Below are 15,618 nucleotides of genomic sequence, written 5' to 3' on the forward strand. Positions count from 1 at the left end.
GGTGCTCTTGTGGAATAATGTCAGCAAAGGCATGGAAGTGCAGGTTTTGTTTCTGAAGTTACACAGGACAAAGAGCAACAAAAAACCTGTGATTTATCAGTGAGACTGAAAATGGAGAAAACCCCACAAGCTCACTGTAGAGCTTTCAGAAGAGTTTGTGTTTTGATGGAAATGGAAACATTTCTTTTACCATATTGTAGCCAGCTGAGCCTGGGGTAAACTTGACTGCATGAGAATCGTTCTTGCTTGGGGACCTAAAAGGGAAATAAATATTAACAAAATAAGTAAGGGATCTGACCAATAGCAACTTGGCTCCCCAAATAACCAAAAATAATACTTCACTTCTGCACAACAATCACAGAATCCCAGACTGGGTGGGGTTGGGAGGGACCCCAAATGCCACCCAGTGCCACCCTGCCATGGCAGGGACACCTTCCCCTGTGCCAGGCTGCTCCAGCCCCAGTGTCCAGCCTGGCCTTGGGCACTGCCAGGGATCCAGGGCAGCCCCAGCTGCTCTGGGCAACCAAATCCCTCAGATTAAAACCCAAGAAAGCTCTAAAGCACAAAGACATGCACCAGAACTGGCAAAACCAAGCCAGGGCATCAGTTCTAGTCTCTCCCTGGAACTGGACACTGCTCTCAGCAGTGGGTGAACCAAGCACTGGAAATGGCTGCACAAGTGGTCACAGAACCCACTGTGCCCTTTCCAGAAACATTTCCCAAGGTCAACTTTGCATAAAATAAAGGAAAGATGTTGATAAAATGATCCCAGGGGTGATGAATATTTGCTTCTAAACAAGAGCATTAAGCACCTGGGAGATTCAAACAGAAAAATACTGATGAGCCTCTTACTATGTGAACAACACCCTCAGTGGCATGAAACTGCTCTTACAGCTCAAAACAAGGAGACAACAGAAGCTGTGCCAGTACCTGTCAGGTGCCCACTCATGGTTTTGTCGTGGCTGTTGAAGAGCTGCCGGTACTTGAGCCGTGAGGACTGAGGCACAGCCCACTCTGCCACGGCAGGAGAGCTGCAAGGAGGGCAGGGAGAACAGGGACAGTTGGACATTTCGTCTCAACAAGGCCATGGGAACAATCACAGAGTCACAAAACACAGCAGGGTTTGGGCTGGAGGGACCTCAGAGCCCACCCAGTGCCACCCTGCCATGCAGGGACACCTTCCCCTGTGCCAGGCTGCTCCAGCCCCAGTGTCCAGCCTGGCCTTGGGCACTGCCAGGGATCCAGGGGCAGCCCCAGCTGCTCTGGGCACCCTGTGCCAGCCCTGCCCACCCTCACAAGAGGCTGAAGTGCTGCACTGAGATCAAGTTTTATGCCTGAAAATGTTCTTTCCCCCAGTTTTACCGTGGGGATGGGCAGGTTCTGAGGTGTCCCAGAGCAGCTGGGGCTGCCCCTGGATCCCTGGCAGTGCCCAAGGCCAGGCTGGACACTGGGGCTGGAGCAGCCTGGCACAGGGGAAGGTGTCCCTGCCATGGCAGGGTGGCACTGATGAACTTTAAGGTCCCTCCCAACCCAAACCATTCCATTATTTATTACTGAAACCACCACAGGTTTGACCTCTTGTTTGCAAACATTTATCACAATTGAGTCTCTTGGAAGATGGTTTGTTTGTTGGTTTTTTTTTAAGAGTTTTGCTTTTTTCTTTACTGGCAGAGAATGAAGGAACCTAAATTGTTCAGAGGAGCTACAAGATTTTACCTAAAGACAACAGAAAATGCAGAACAGCATTTTACTCTGCCTTTAACTGTTTCTCCTAGCCAAACAGAGCTGATGAGGGAAAACAAATCAAAATATACTGGAAATGTAGAAATAAACATGTGAAAAAGCCACACTTGAACATAAAGTTTCTCCAAATGGAACAAGTGAGCAATGGAATATTCCCAGGTCTAATCCATTCCCACAACAGACTGAGTGGATTTGCAGCTCTAATTTCCCAGGCTTGATAGCTGAGAAATCCTAATTCTGAAAAACAAGGAGCAGAGTTTTTCTGCCTTTAGACACATTCAAGCTTTGTCCTTTTTTTGACCTTATAAACCATTCTCACATGACAAGGCACAAACCAGTATCTCTATTTCTATTTTTGATTTCCAAACTCTTGATCTTTAATAATACCCCTCTATGTCAGCAAAGCAGAAACAATCTTCCCCTTCAATAACAAAAATAAGCAAAAAGGCCAAATATTTAATTTTTACCCAGGAAATTTAATTTTTACCCAATTTTAACTGAGGAATTCCTCCTCAGTTTTGCTGGATTTGGGGGTTCCGCACACATTTTAACTTTTGTGTTACACATAAATTATATCAGAGCATCCCTATTCTGCTCCTGGCCAGTTTAGGTTTCAGAGAGAAAATTAATTGTTTTGAAAGACTTTTAATTATTTGCCAATACTGAGTAGTGTCATTTATCTAACAGCAGGGCAATAGACAAGCCTGCAGAAGGAAATGGAAATAAAACCAGATCATTTGTGTCCCAAACCATTTTCCTCTTGCAAAAAATCTGTGCCATAAATCTGTGAGACAGATGATTTGTAAGGACTTTGGGAAATCCCTCTCTTAACTCCTCTCAGGAAGTTTTATTTTGTTAGATCCAGTTTTCTAAACCACAGTAAAACCCTTTTTGCTTAACCACATGTTTTTGTAGATCTTGGACTAATCTAAAAGCCCTTAAAGTGATTTTTCACACAGAATTTGAAGAATATAGAGAAACAGTGATATGGAGTGCATTTAAAATATGAGACCTATTAAATATTTTGCTTTTAACAATTACCCTGTAGTGCTAATTTTAAATAATGCATTACTTGTTCTCCCAGTACCAGGAGCATGGTGCAGGTTTTGTTTATAGAAGCAAAAGCTGTTCTAAAAATCAAGTGAAGATCACGTCAGCACTGTTAGCAGTTAATTACTTTATTTCCATGATTCCCTGTTCCTGAAGTATTACAAAGGTGGAGTAAAGCCACAGCACCCCACGGAATGCTGCAGTGGTACCTCTGCAGAACTGATTTCTGCCACAACTATCATTTCAGACATGCACTTTGGGAAAGGGAAGGAGTTCTCCCAACGCTGGGCACCCCAAGCCCCCTGGCTGCCCCTCCCTGCCCCAGCCCCACCTGGCCACGTCGAAGGATTGTGCCTTTTGCAGCTTGGCATTGAGCTGAGCTCCCGGCCCCGAGCGGCTGAAGGAAGAACTCTTTGGCAAAGTGGCTGGCAAGAGAGAAAACAGGGATTTATTGCTATTCACAGTGAAGCAGGCAATGCCCATGGCATTCATTCACTCCTACATCCAGCACAAGCACTGTGGCTCTGATGGGAGCTTTTTAACAATATGAAGAGCAGAGAGTCCAGCAGGACTGGGGAACACAAGGGCACTTCCCTCATATCTTTTTACTTCCACAGCTTTATGGAAATCCTGTTGATACCAAATTATATTTTGGTACATGTCAGGAACCATATGTAGTTCAGCATTAAAGTCACCCTAACAAACAGCAGTATAAAGAGACAGGAGAGGCCCAATTTCCAGGCAACAGCTTCCTGGCAAGTTCATTTCTCCAAGTGCTGTTTTATTTTCTCACCACGAGGGACTCCTGCGGGAGGCCACGTCCACATTCCTTCTTTTAGCTCTTCTCCAAGTGTGCCAAGTGGGCTAAAGCAAAGCACAGTCCTTCCCCAAAGGCATCACTGGAGTGGCTAATCCCACGTGTCCCGAGGAAATGCAGGGGAGCTGTTAGGAGCAGGAGAAGAGAGTGAGAGCAGCGTACCGGGGTGAGCGAAAGCAGGCAGGGGCTGGATGACAGCAGGAGCTCCGTTAGCCAGGGGAGGGACGGCGGCAGGGACAGAGGACACCAGTGGGGGGGACATCCCCACGACTGGGATGGATGCCATGGGCACCGGGGCCACGGTGGTGAGGGATGGCATGTTGGCAATGCCCCCGAGACCTAAGGGGGAGAAAAGCACAGGTTGGTTCTGACGCGCGCCCGCGGGGCCACTGACACCTCCAGGGGCAGCTCCCAGCCCCTGGGACAGCCCTCCCGGCCCGGCAGGGACAGGAAGGGGACACAGCACAGGGGACAGCCCCAGAGCGGGGCAGCACTGCCCCCAGCTGCCCAGCAGCATCTGCTACACAGGGAATTAATTGTGTGCCTTGACCTGAGAGAGGAGCAGCGCTGGCGGCCCCAGGGTGGAGGAGCCCCTGTCACCATATTTTAGGAAAAATCCTAAACCTTCTGATCATTCTTTTCTCTCTTTTCTTTTAGTATAGTTTTAATGTGGCATTTTAATATAATATATATCATAATATAATAAACCAGCCTTCAGAAATAGAGTCAAGCCTTGTGTCTCCACACGTGGGGAGTCCTCAGGCTGGCCCAGAAGCTGCAGGGCTGGTGCTGCAGCCTTGGCTGGGATGAGACAGGGCAAAGCTGATGGAGAGCACAGCAAGGAGAGGCTGAGGGTGAGCACAGCTGCAGGGAACCAGGGGGGTTAAGGAGGGCCAGTGGTGCCAGGGGAAGGAGGAGGGGTGTGCAAACAGCTCACATTACAGGGAATGAGAGCAGGGGAATCACCATTTGGCTGGGCTTTGTGGGGGTTCATTTCATTCTGCCTTTTCTCACTTAACCCTGCATTGGCTCTGCCCAGTTTCACTATTTTCTCCGAAAGAATTTTATTTCTGACTGTAAAACTTAGTGGGGGTTACAGTGGATGAAACCACAGTGCTGCAAGCAGTTTATCAAAGGTACTGTTCCCTTTCCTCAGGCCATTTAGATGGGATGTTGGGAATTAGGAATTGTTCCTGGCAGGGTGGGCAGGGCTGGCACAGGGTGCCCAGAGCAGCTGGGGCTGCCCCTGGATCCCTGGCAGTGCCCAAGGCCAGGCTGGACACTGGGGCTGGAGCAGCCTGGCACAGTGGAAGGTGTCCCTGCCATGGCAGGGTTGGCACTGGGTGGGATTTGAGGTCCCTTCCATTCCAAACCATTCCATGATTCCCAGGCACCAAAAACCCTGAGCCACAGCAAAGAGTAAAGCAGAAAGGGACAGATCCTCTCACAGGAGGACCAAGGTGTCAGAGGTTTGGCTTTATTTGGTTGTTTTCCTTTCCCCATCGCATCTTCCCTACTCTTTTCCTAGAAATGATGGTGGCTTTGGCAATACTTCACCCCAGCAGCTGTTCAGCTCCTACCAGAGCAGCACTGCTCATCAAAGCAGATTGTAAAAACTCAAGAACAGCAGAGCAGATCTTGCCAAGCTGGAGATCCAGTAATGCCAACAGCTTAACCACAACTCCAGCCCTCTGGAATGCACTAGCCCTGCTACCTGAGCCATGTTTTGTTTGGAGCAGTGCAAACCTGAAGCAAACAGGAGCTGAGCTCAGGTAAAAGCCCAGTGCAATTCATCTCAGTGCATGTGCAACATCTCAGTTTGAGTGCACGTGCTTCTAGAAGCACTTTTCCCTAAAATTGTCTTGGAGAAACTGCAAAAGGACAATGCAATTGCTGCAGTCCCAAGTAACAGTGAGGAAAATGGAGGAGAACAGGGATCTTACCAAATCCTGGGGCACCGGGCAGGGCGAGGGGCGGCTGCTTCATGACGGGCGGCAGCGCGGCCGGGAGCTGGTAACCCTGGAGCTTCAGCTTGATGAGTTTCATAGCTATGGAAAACTCCAAGGGATCCATCCTCCCGTCATTGTTCATGTCAGCTAGAGCCCTGCAAAACAGCGTTTGCACAGTTACATCCTGCAGTGAGGAACTTCAGGCCCTGCCCCAGGAGCAGGCTCACACGGGTGTGGATATTCAAGGCTGATGGAGGGGCTGAGGGAGCTGGGAAGGGGCTGGAGAATTCCTTCAAGGATTCTGAGATTCTCACTAATTTCCACTCAAAATTATGCCAGGCTAAAACTAAGACTCTATTTCAACTTAAGAGCTCCTTGATTTCTTTCCTTGGGTGATTAATAAATATTTTTGAAGTTGCTTTTCAACTCTTGGAGGAATTACAAGGAAGCATCCAGAACAAATGCAGCTGTATAAAAACTTTGCAAAATCACACCAATGAAAGCACAGGGTCCTAAAGCAGCACCACAGAGAAGCAAATCACTGAGTCTGCAAATCTGTACTTTAGCTCCACTTAAAATAAAACATTCTTGAAATCTGTGACTCCCCTCAGCACTGCTCCATCTGCAAGTGTGCAAATGTGTTTTCAATTAAACAATAGCACTCAAGATGAAACATTGAGCCTAGGCCTTGAATAGGCTTTCAGGGAAAGGAGTCTGACTTAAACAGTCTGCTTTTTGTTCCTTGCCTTGCTAGTTACGAAAACCCAGCTCAGCAGGGAACAGGGCTGGGAGCTTGGGGGGAGAGAAGCAGGAAGAAGAGTGTCAGTTCCTGCCACTGCACAGAAAAAAGCCCTGAGTAAATGCACATCAGTAGCAGAAACAGCTGTACACTTACTTTTGAGCACCACTTCAGCACTGGAATAATACAGATTTTGAAGTTCATGCATTTATTTGTATGTCATGGGTGTGGCCCTGGCCAGGGTGGTTGAACCAGAGCTTCATTTCTGACCAAATTCCCCTCAAAGAGTTTTTGTGCATCAAAGTGAAAGTTATCCCAAAAGTACCCCAGTGAATTGACAGCTATTTATAACTGACACACAAGGAGACAGACAGGTAAAGGTAGTGGCCAAATGGAAATCCTCCCACTCCAAAAAAACCCAAAACTTGAAAACCCCCATGGAGAGGCAGATCCCAGCAGGGAGCAGCACAGGTTTAGATCCCCAGCAGCATCAGAGACACTCCAAACCTCTCCAGAACTCCTAAGAAAGGATTTCCAGTGGTGCAGCTGCCTTAATTCACCAGTCCTGGTATCATGGGGCTAAATAACAGAATGAAAATTTGGGAGAAGCATTGAAACAAAGTCTGGAGAGGACACTGAGACACAGACACTGATATCCTTAAAAAGCATGTGCTGCACCTGTGCCTGGAAGATGCTGAATCCCAGAATCCCAGACTGGTTTGGGCTGGGAGGGACCTCAGAGCTCTTCCCATCCCAGCCCTGCCATGGCAGGGACACCTTCCCCTGTGCCAGGCTGCTCCAGCCCCAGTGCCCAGCCTGGCCTTGGGCACTGCCAGGGATCCAGGGGCAGCCCCAGCTGCTCTGGGCACCCTGTGCCAGCCCTGCCCACCCTGCCAGGGAACAATTCCTCATTGCCAAGATCCCATCCATTGCTGCCCTCTGGCACTGGCAGCCATTCCCTGGGTGCTGTCCCTGCAGGCCTTGTCCCCAGTCCCTCTGCAGCTCTCCTGGAGCCCCTTCAGGCCCTGCCAGGGGCTCTGAGCTCTGCCTGGAGCTTCTCCTCTCCAGGGGAGCCCCCCCAGCTCTCCCAGCCTGCCCCATAATAGTCTTACCAGTGGATTTACACCTGCAAATACTTTGATTTACAAAATAAAAACCTTTCTATTAATTCTATTAGACCCTCAGTGGGTTCTGTCCCTGGCCAGGAAAATGGAGGAAGAGTAAAGATGACCCTGTAGGAACCTTGGCTCTCCAGGCACCATTTCCTGCTGGGACACAGCAAATCTTTGCATCCTACATGGGAAACATTCTTGCCCAGCAATCAGAAACTCTGATGTGCACCAGTGTCACTGCTCTCATTGAACTCCAATTCACATCAGCAGCTGTAGCTTTTCATTCAACATCTGACCTTCTGTGAACTCCTCTTACTCTACACCAACAGCTTCATTATTGAAATTGCCAGCACAAATATCAGTGCAGAGAGTTCTCTGCACCCCCCAGAATTTCTCCAGTTTTACAAAGTGCAAAGAAAAAGCAGCTCTTGTCTGACAAACTCTTCCTGCTAAAATAGGACACATTTCCATTTCTAGTTGCAGAAGCTGGGATCAGGCTGCTGGATTTTACTGTGCTGCTCTGGAATAAGCAGCACCTGAAATGCAGGGAGCCAGCAAACACCACCTAATTCCACTCATTTCTGTTCCTGATTAAATTGGGACAATGTGGTGCCCTTGCATTTGTTTCATTTGTGGCCTGGCCGGAACCAGTGCAGAGTAAGTGGATTAAACATTGAATAAATATTTATTATCTTCTGTAGGCCAGGCCTGTGTTTGTATCTAACACAAGAGCTGCAGTGGGCTCAGCACCACCCCAGGGCTCAGGTGCTGCCAAATCCTTCCCCATGGATCTTTTCCTCCATTTTTCTGCCGAATGAAAAGCCAGCTTCATTATTTTTGCATGTATGAGGTGCACAAAGTGAACATGGGCACTTTTCCCACCAAACGTGCTGGAATTAGCACACAAACCCCTTATCCATGCAAGCAGCACTGTGCAGTTCCCAGTTCTGCAGTGATTCAGCTGGACATTCCCCCTGAGCTGCACAGCCCCAGGTGTGTCACAGGCTCAGCCACCAGCAGTGAGCAGCACTCAGCTCTCTCTGGATGCCTGTGCAGGAATTAATTACCTGAATTCCCCCACTTTGCCCACCCTGGACACAAAGTTAGGAAGGCTGGGAGGGAAGCAGATATCAGGAAGTCACCCAGTGACTCTGTGCTGCCAAAATCAGTAACCCCAAGAGCATGGAGAACAGCTGGCAGTGGTTATTTCAGCTCTGCTTTCCTTCCAGGGGCCAGGCCACACAGGAGATGCTCTTGAGGCCCCATTCCCCAGGGCTCTCAAGAAAGGCAGATTATTCTGCTTAAGCACAGTTATCTCCCAAGCCACTGCAGGCCCAGCTCAAAGCAAATTAGAGGCTTCTTAATTGATCACCAGCCTGGAGGATTGTGGAGCTGGTGAAGGGCAGGGCAGCACAGAAGCTGCCATGGCAGACCATAATACTTCACTCCTTTGCTCACTGAGGCCCCACAAACTTCTTTCCTTGCATGAGGAGCACAAGGGACACAGGAATTGTCACTGCCAATAAAAACTGCTGTTTTGAAGGACTGTGAATCCTGGGGAAGCTTTTATGGGCCCAGAAGTGGGGCATTGATCAGATTTATTCCTCGTGCCCCCCCAGCTTTTTTTATTCCAATCAACTGCAGCTAGCATCAGCAGAATGGCCAAGGACAGGAAAACACCTCCAGAACACCACACCAGACAGGCAGACCCTTCCTTAGGGACTCCCCTGGATCCCTGGCAGTGCCAAGGCCAGGCTGGACAGGAATTGGAGCAGCCTGGCACAGTGGAAGGTGTCCCTGCCATGGCAGGGGTGGCACTGGGTGGGATTTGAGGTCCCTCCCAACCCAAACCAGTCTGGGATTTCTCAGATCAGAAATTTATTCCAGAGTTTTACAAGTTGTTTTAACTCAGAATTACTCTCCTTCCTTGAGGAGTCCTGTACCTCCCCTTCTCTCCCAGTACCAATCAAATGCCACCTCCAAAAACCCAACCCAGCTATCCCAGGAGCAAACACTGGGGGAAGAGCAGCAGCTCCCATCTCTCAGAGATTTCAGGCTCATTAATCCAAAACTCCCCCTCCAAAGTACTCAAGGATCTGTATAAAGATTTTTATTTAAATATTTACTTCTTTTAATTCAGACATGACAGAAAAATTAAGAGAGACAGAGAGAAAGGAATGTCCATGAGCTGCTTTATGATTTAGAAAGGCAGCTTGAATAAGTTTTAGTTCAGCTTCATTAACAAAAATGTGCAGGTCTTGTCTCTATGACAACTCCAGAGGGAGTGGAATGATTCCCTTCCTCTCAAGAGCCTGGAAAACTGAATAATTCAGAGAGGAAGAGATCCTTAGTCAGACTATTTACAACTGTTTGGATTTGTTAACACCTATTTAAAGCCAAGGCTTATGGAAGATTTTTGGAGAAAGGATGTCTTGTTTAAAACAAAACTTCTTTCCTTGTTTAATTCAGAGGCGAGAGAAGTTCCAAAGGGACACTGAACACTCACTGAGGCTTCAGCAAATAAGACAACCAGTCCAGCTTTCATATTTGTAAGATGAAGATAATTAGAAAAGAAAATAAGCCCTTTATTTAAAAGCCATGTAGGTCTGGGCATGCAGATTTCTAAAGCAATAAAATAATTGCCCTTTTTCTCCTGTGAGAGCAAAATTCTGCCTTTACCAGTCCTTAACTGCACCAGAAAGTTTTTGTAATGGCAATGAACTCCTTCTCAAATAGCCCACAGAGGAAAAGGGAACAGATTCTCCCAAAGTTCTCTATCCCTCTTACCCAATCCAGCATGAAAACCAGTTTTAATTCTGTCTCACACCAATATCTGTGCTGTAGCAATATTATTAATGCAAACCATGACTAATCACAGCATCATGGAATGGGCTGGGCTGGAAGAACCTTAAATCCCAGCCAGTGCCACCCTGCCATGGCAGGGACACCTTCCCCTGTGCCAGGCTGCTCCAGCCCCAGTGCCCAGCCTGGCCTTGGGCACTGCCAGGGATCCAGGGGCAGCCCCAGCTGCTCTGGGCACCCTGTGCCAGCCCTGCCCACCCTGCCAGGGAACAATTCCTCATTGCCAAGATCCCATCCATTGCTGCCCTCTGGCACTGGCAGCCATTCCCTGGGTGCTGTCCCTGCACACACAGGGTCAAAGCAGAAACCCTGCAGGAAAATCTGGCAGTGTGGCAATGTCTGTGCTGTCCAGCACATCTGGATCTGCCTGAACTCACCAAGGAGTGACAAAAATTCAATTTCAAGCTTTGACTCCAACTCCAATGCAAACAGTCTGTGTCAATCTTCATTTTTGTAACAAACACTCCAGGTCTTGCCTAGGCTCTCCCATTAGCAGATTTATCACTAATTACTGTGCTGAGCAATTGTATTAGTCCAGTTTTAACAGAGCTGCAAGCATTTAGCAATCTGACATGAGGGTTTGAAACTACCAACTCCCAAAATGCCATTTGCTGGGACAGCCCAGGGCCATTGGGGGGACACCTGGGGACACCTGGGCTCGTGTCCAGCCACTGCCACCAGCACCCCAGGGCCATTCCCAGCCCCTGTGCCCCAAGGCTGGAGTGCTCCATGGGGCTGTGGTGACCCCAGGGCAGGAGCCAGCTCTTGTCCCTGCTGACCCCAGCCCAGGCTCCAGCCTGCCCAGATGCCCCTGCAGAGCTCCCTGCCCTGGGGCACAGCCACACCCAGCCTGGCACTGCCCAAAGGAGCCCTGGATGCTGATCCACAAGCCTGGGCCTGGAGAGCCCCAGGAGAGCCCAGCCCAGTGTGCCCCACACCCAGCCCTGTGCCCACCCCACACTCACCATATCTGTGCTAGCACTGGCTGAGGTAACCCAGATTGGAAAAAAAAGTTCCTGGCTTGATCACCTGTAAAAGAAACAGGACATGGCTTCAGCTCCAGCTCCAAACACCTGGCAGAGGGAATGGGGCATCAGGAGGCAAAAACATCTGCAACAGAAGCCCAGCCCATGCCATGGCTGATGAGCACTAAGAAAATTCAATGTACCAAACAGAGCAATGAAGAGGAGGCCTCCTATTGCCTTTGAGACCAAAGTTTGATGAAAATTTATTAGGATCAGTGCAATTCCTTGATTTGGAGCTTTGCTCCCCACTGCTTCAATCAGTTCTGCATTTAGATCTTTCCAAGAGGTCAACCATGCTGATGTCAGTGCTGCACAAATTGGATTTCTAAAGCTGATTTCAGTTAAAGTGACACAGCTTTATTTAATCAGACCTTTTATTTATCACAATATTAGTGTGGTGGGCTGACCTCAGGCACAAAGAACCCATCACTCCCTTCCACAGCAGGATGGGGAAGAGAAAATATCAGAAAGTAACAGAAAGTTGGGGCTGATGTGGCAAAATATTTGAGCAACGGGATATAAAATAAGAAATGCTTGTTCAAATGTTCTAATTATTATGCCCATATGTCTCCCAGGCAGCTCTGCACACACTTAGGCTCACTAGTTAAGATTTAACCCAACAAAATTAGAAGTGGAAACTGTTTGTTTACCAGTGATAAATCCAGCAGTTGGTTTCAGACTATGGAACTGTTGATCATGTTTTGCTCTCTCCTCCACAGTAATAGCCCAGATATCCAGGTTGCCTGGTTCAAAAGAAATGCAGAAATGACATTAAGGAACATTCTCCCTCTTTTCTTTGTGAGTGTGATGATCTCACAGCATTCTGGTCCTCCTCAAACAACCCAAGGGTGGGAGGTTATTTGCCCCAGAGCACACAGAGCTGAAATTCCAGTTCCTTTACCTGCAAAGGCACCTGCAAAGGCTCCCCCAGTACCCCACCAGCCCCTGCCCACAGATTAGCCCTCAACAGATGCAACCAGAGCAGTTCCTCTGTCTCAGCACTGAGATCTCCCTCTTGTAATCCTCCTGCAGATCAGCTGCAAAACTCAACTCCCAGATGATTCCTAGGATCTGAAGGAAGAGGTGAACTGAGTGCCAGGACAAGCAGGGTTCAGACTCAAAGAGGGGAAACCTGGCTGAGTTACACAGCAGGAATTGTTCCCTGGCAGGGTGGGCAGGGCTGGCACAGGGTGCCCAGAGCAGCTGGGGCTGCCCCTGGATCCCTGGCAGTGCCCAAGGCCAGGCTGGGCACTGGGGCTGGAGCAGCCTGGCACAGGGGAAGGTGTCCCTGCCATGGCAGGGTGGCACTGGGTGGGCTTTAAGGTTCCTCCCAGCTCAACCCAGTCTGGCATTCTGTGATTTCATGTGAATAGCAAAAAATCTTGTCCCTGCTGCACTGCCAGGGCCCATCCTGGATTTTTCACTGCATTTCCAGGTGCTGCAACTTCCCCTGATGTAAATGAAGAGCTAAAAAATGTGTTACTTTTGTTCTAAACTAAATGTCAGTGATGGGACAAGGGGAAAACTGGCAGTGACACCACCCAAAGCATCTGCTGGAGCTTTCAGCAACTGCCAAGTCCAGGAAGCCTGAAAGGAAAAGGCATGTGCAGTTCTGCAGTGCAGGTGGAGCAGAATGAGGTGGTGCCCAGTGCCTGAGTGGCCTGGCTGTGCCTTGGTGTCCCCTGCAGGGACAGAGGCTGGGGCTGGAAGGAAGGGAGGGATGCAGCACACAGGGCTCTGTGCTCTTGGCTGCAAAGGGAGGGGTCTGCAAAGCCACCACAAAGCCCAGGAACTCTCAGCTCAGAGAGATGCACAAGCACTTCCCTAGGGAAAACCCTTGGAAAGGAAGGGGTTTGTGCCAAGTTTTTGCACACAGGGACAGTTCAGAACACAGCAGAAACCACTTACCCCCAAAAGGTGTTGGAAACTGAGCCATGGTTCTGTCACTTTTAGCTTGTTAATAGATGCCTGGAAAAGAAAAAGAAAAAATTAGATATTTGACACAGTATCTTCTATTTTCCATATATTTTCTGTATGATTAATTACTACAGAAATAAAAAAAAAGTGAAGAAGCAGGATTGTGTCACACCATCTGGGACTTACAAAACTCAGTGTCTCATTTTTGCATTTCCCTGTACATCTTTCTCCAAGCAAGCAGCTCCATTTCATTCTGCTTTAAGAATGGCCTCAAAAGCAGGCTGCAGTTATCAATAAGTATTTCTTTATAAATGGCCAGAGATGGAGTGAGGGCAGAGCTCAGTCCCACCCCAGGGATGCTGCTCCAGGCTCCATGACTTTCCTGAGTGTCACAACCCCTGCTCCTGCTCAGCAGGGAAATTGCCCCCATTTCCAACTGCTGCAACCCAGCATCAGTGATGTGATTTTTATTTTTAATTCCTGATTTTAATTAAATTCATGGCTCCATGGAGATAAACTCATGCCCTGCTCTGTCCCCAGCCCAGCCTGAGGAGCACCAAGGTGCAGAGGGAGGGCAGGGGAGCCTCCAGGAGGGCACCACTGCCTCTGCCAACAAAGGCACCACACAGGCTCCAAATTTCATCAGGACACAGAGGAGGAAAACCATTTTTCTTGCTGCACACAAAGGCTGCCAGGAGCTGCCTGAGCCAGGGGACAATGCCCAGCACCGGAGCAGCACAACAATGAGCCATGGCCTCTTGTCCTGCCAGATTCCACTCGTGTCTTCCAGGCAACAGCAGAAAGGCAGAGGGGAACAGAAGCAGGAGAATCATTTAGGCTGCTTGAACAGCAGCAGAAATTTATCAATATCCCTAAGAAAAGGCATTCACTTGCACCAACAATTTCCTTTTGTCTGAATTCCTGTTTGCTCCCCTCCCCATCCCCCTCTCACACTTCCCACATTCTCTTCTGGCTTCCAACTTGGGAACCTCCTCTGTGTCCCCTCCCCAGATGTCCCTGCACAAACCCCTGGCACTTTTGCCAGCCAGGCTCCCCAGCAGTTGGAATTTGGGGAATGATGGGCACGATCCTGACTCTTTTTCCTCCTGATTTGGCCAAGCACAAGACTCCAAAGCCTTGTGCTCCAGGCCAGGGAAGGCAGCTGATGCTGCTCCCAAGTGTTATCCCAAAAGTTTCAAATTCCAGGTGCAGAGATCCAAGGGTTCAGAGTGAGCTCCCTGAGCTGTAGGGTTCTCCAAAAAGCATTCCTGAAGTGCTGAAAGATCAGCACTTTTATCTTTGCCTATGTTTTCTTATTGTTCTCTGCTCTGGGAAAGAACTCGGTGATGCTGCTGGGTTTTATGACTGCAAGGAAACCTTGAGGGGGAAAAAAAGGGGAAAAAAAAGAGCAAAAAAGAAGGGGGGACAAAGAAGGAGGAAAAAATAAAAACAGAAAAAAAACACCAAACAAGCAAAAAGAAAACTAAACCAAAACCAAACTTAAAGAAAAAAAACCCCACAAACCCTAAAACAACCCCCTCAAAAAAAAAACCAACCAAAACCCACCAAAAAAAGCCAAGAAAACCACACCCAAAAAAAAAAAAAAGGAAAAAAAAGAAAAAAAAAAACCACAAACCCTAAAACAACCCCCTCAAAAAAAAAACCAACCAAAAACCACCAAAAAAAGCCAAGAAAACCACACCCAAAAAAAAAAAAAAAGAAAAAAAAGAGAAAAAGCAGGCAAACCAAAAGCAGAAGTCCCCCCTGTCACAGCCCAGGCAGTTTCCACATTATCTGCTCCTTTTTAGCACAAGGGGAAGCAGCAGAGCATTTACAGGTTCAGTCCTTCAGGATTCCAAAGGAATTGACTCCCCTTTACCTTGAACACAGGGGGAAGAGGAGAGGGAGAGTGGAGTCTGAACACCAGCCCCGTGCTGGATGCCAAGGAAAGCAGAAACTATTCCAAAGAACTTCCAGAAGGAAAAAAAAAAAAAAAAAAAAAAAAAAGGAAAAAAAAGAAAAAAAAAAGAAGAAAGCAAGAAAAAAAAAACCAGAGGGAAAGACAAATCTCTCCCCTACTGGAATATTTGCTGTTCATTGCTGAGGAATCACCTGAGCTCCACAAGCACAGGTTTCACTGTGCATGACTGGGGTGACACCAGGGCCCCCAAGCCTCTCTCCCAAAGGTTGGACCAGATGGTTTTCTGAGGTCCATCCTGACCCAAGTTTCTCAGTGATTCTGTTTTTGGGGTTGAAGAGCTCAGGGATGGAGAACAGGTATTATTTACTCCCAAAAACATCTGGCACAGTTGTTCTATTATAAAATATCATACATATGTGAAGTATTGTAAAGCAAATAAACAGGATCCCCGGGGCTGGCACAGCCCTGCCAGCCCAGGCAGTG

General features: G+C 48.2%; 1 protein-coding gene across 7 annotated transcripts in view; it reads right to left on the reverse strand.

Annotated features, from left to right (window-relative positions):
• The window catches only part of ITSN1 (intersectin 1), a 108,581-nt gene that overhangs the window by 66,710 nt on the left and 26,253 nt on the right, over positions 1–15,618 (reverse strand). For 6 of the 7 annotated variants that reach the window (XR_005627735.1, XM_039711877.1, XM_039711876.1 and 3 more), the window contains exons 2-9: positions 13,206–13,265; positions 11,948–12,040; positions 11,238–11,301; positions 5,554–5,714; positions 3,773–3,949; positions 3,125–3,218; positions 931–1,031; positions 191–254 (exon numbers count right to left, since the gene is read on the reverse strand). Coding sequence is in view for 6 of the 7 variants with exons in the window: in XM_039711877.1 (XP_039567811.1) it covers positions 191–254; positions 931–1,031; positions 3,125–3,218; positions 3,773–3,949; positions 5,554–5,714; positions 11,238–11,301; positions 11,948–12,040; positions 13,206–13,233 (782 nt within the window). In the remaining variant the exon portion in view is untranslated. The remainder of the gene's footprint in view (positions 1–190; positions 255–930; positions 1,032–3,124; positions 3,219–3,772; positions 3,950–5,553; positions 5,715–11,237; positions 11,302–11,947; positions 12,041–13,205; positions 13,266–15,618) is intronic. The other variant, XM_039711879.1, reaches the window with a different exon arrangement.

This window comes from Passer montanus, unplaced genomic scaffold (genome assembly GCF_014805655.1).
Source record: "Passer montanus isolate IOZ18808 unplaced genomic scaffold, ASM1480565v1 scaffold251, whole genome shotgun sequence".
Classification (NCBI taxonomy): domain Eukaryota; kingdom Metazoa; phylum Chordata; class Aves; order Passeriformes; family Passeridae; genus Passer; species Passer montanus.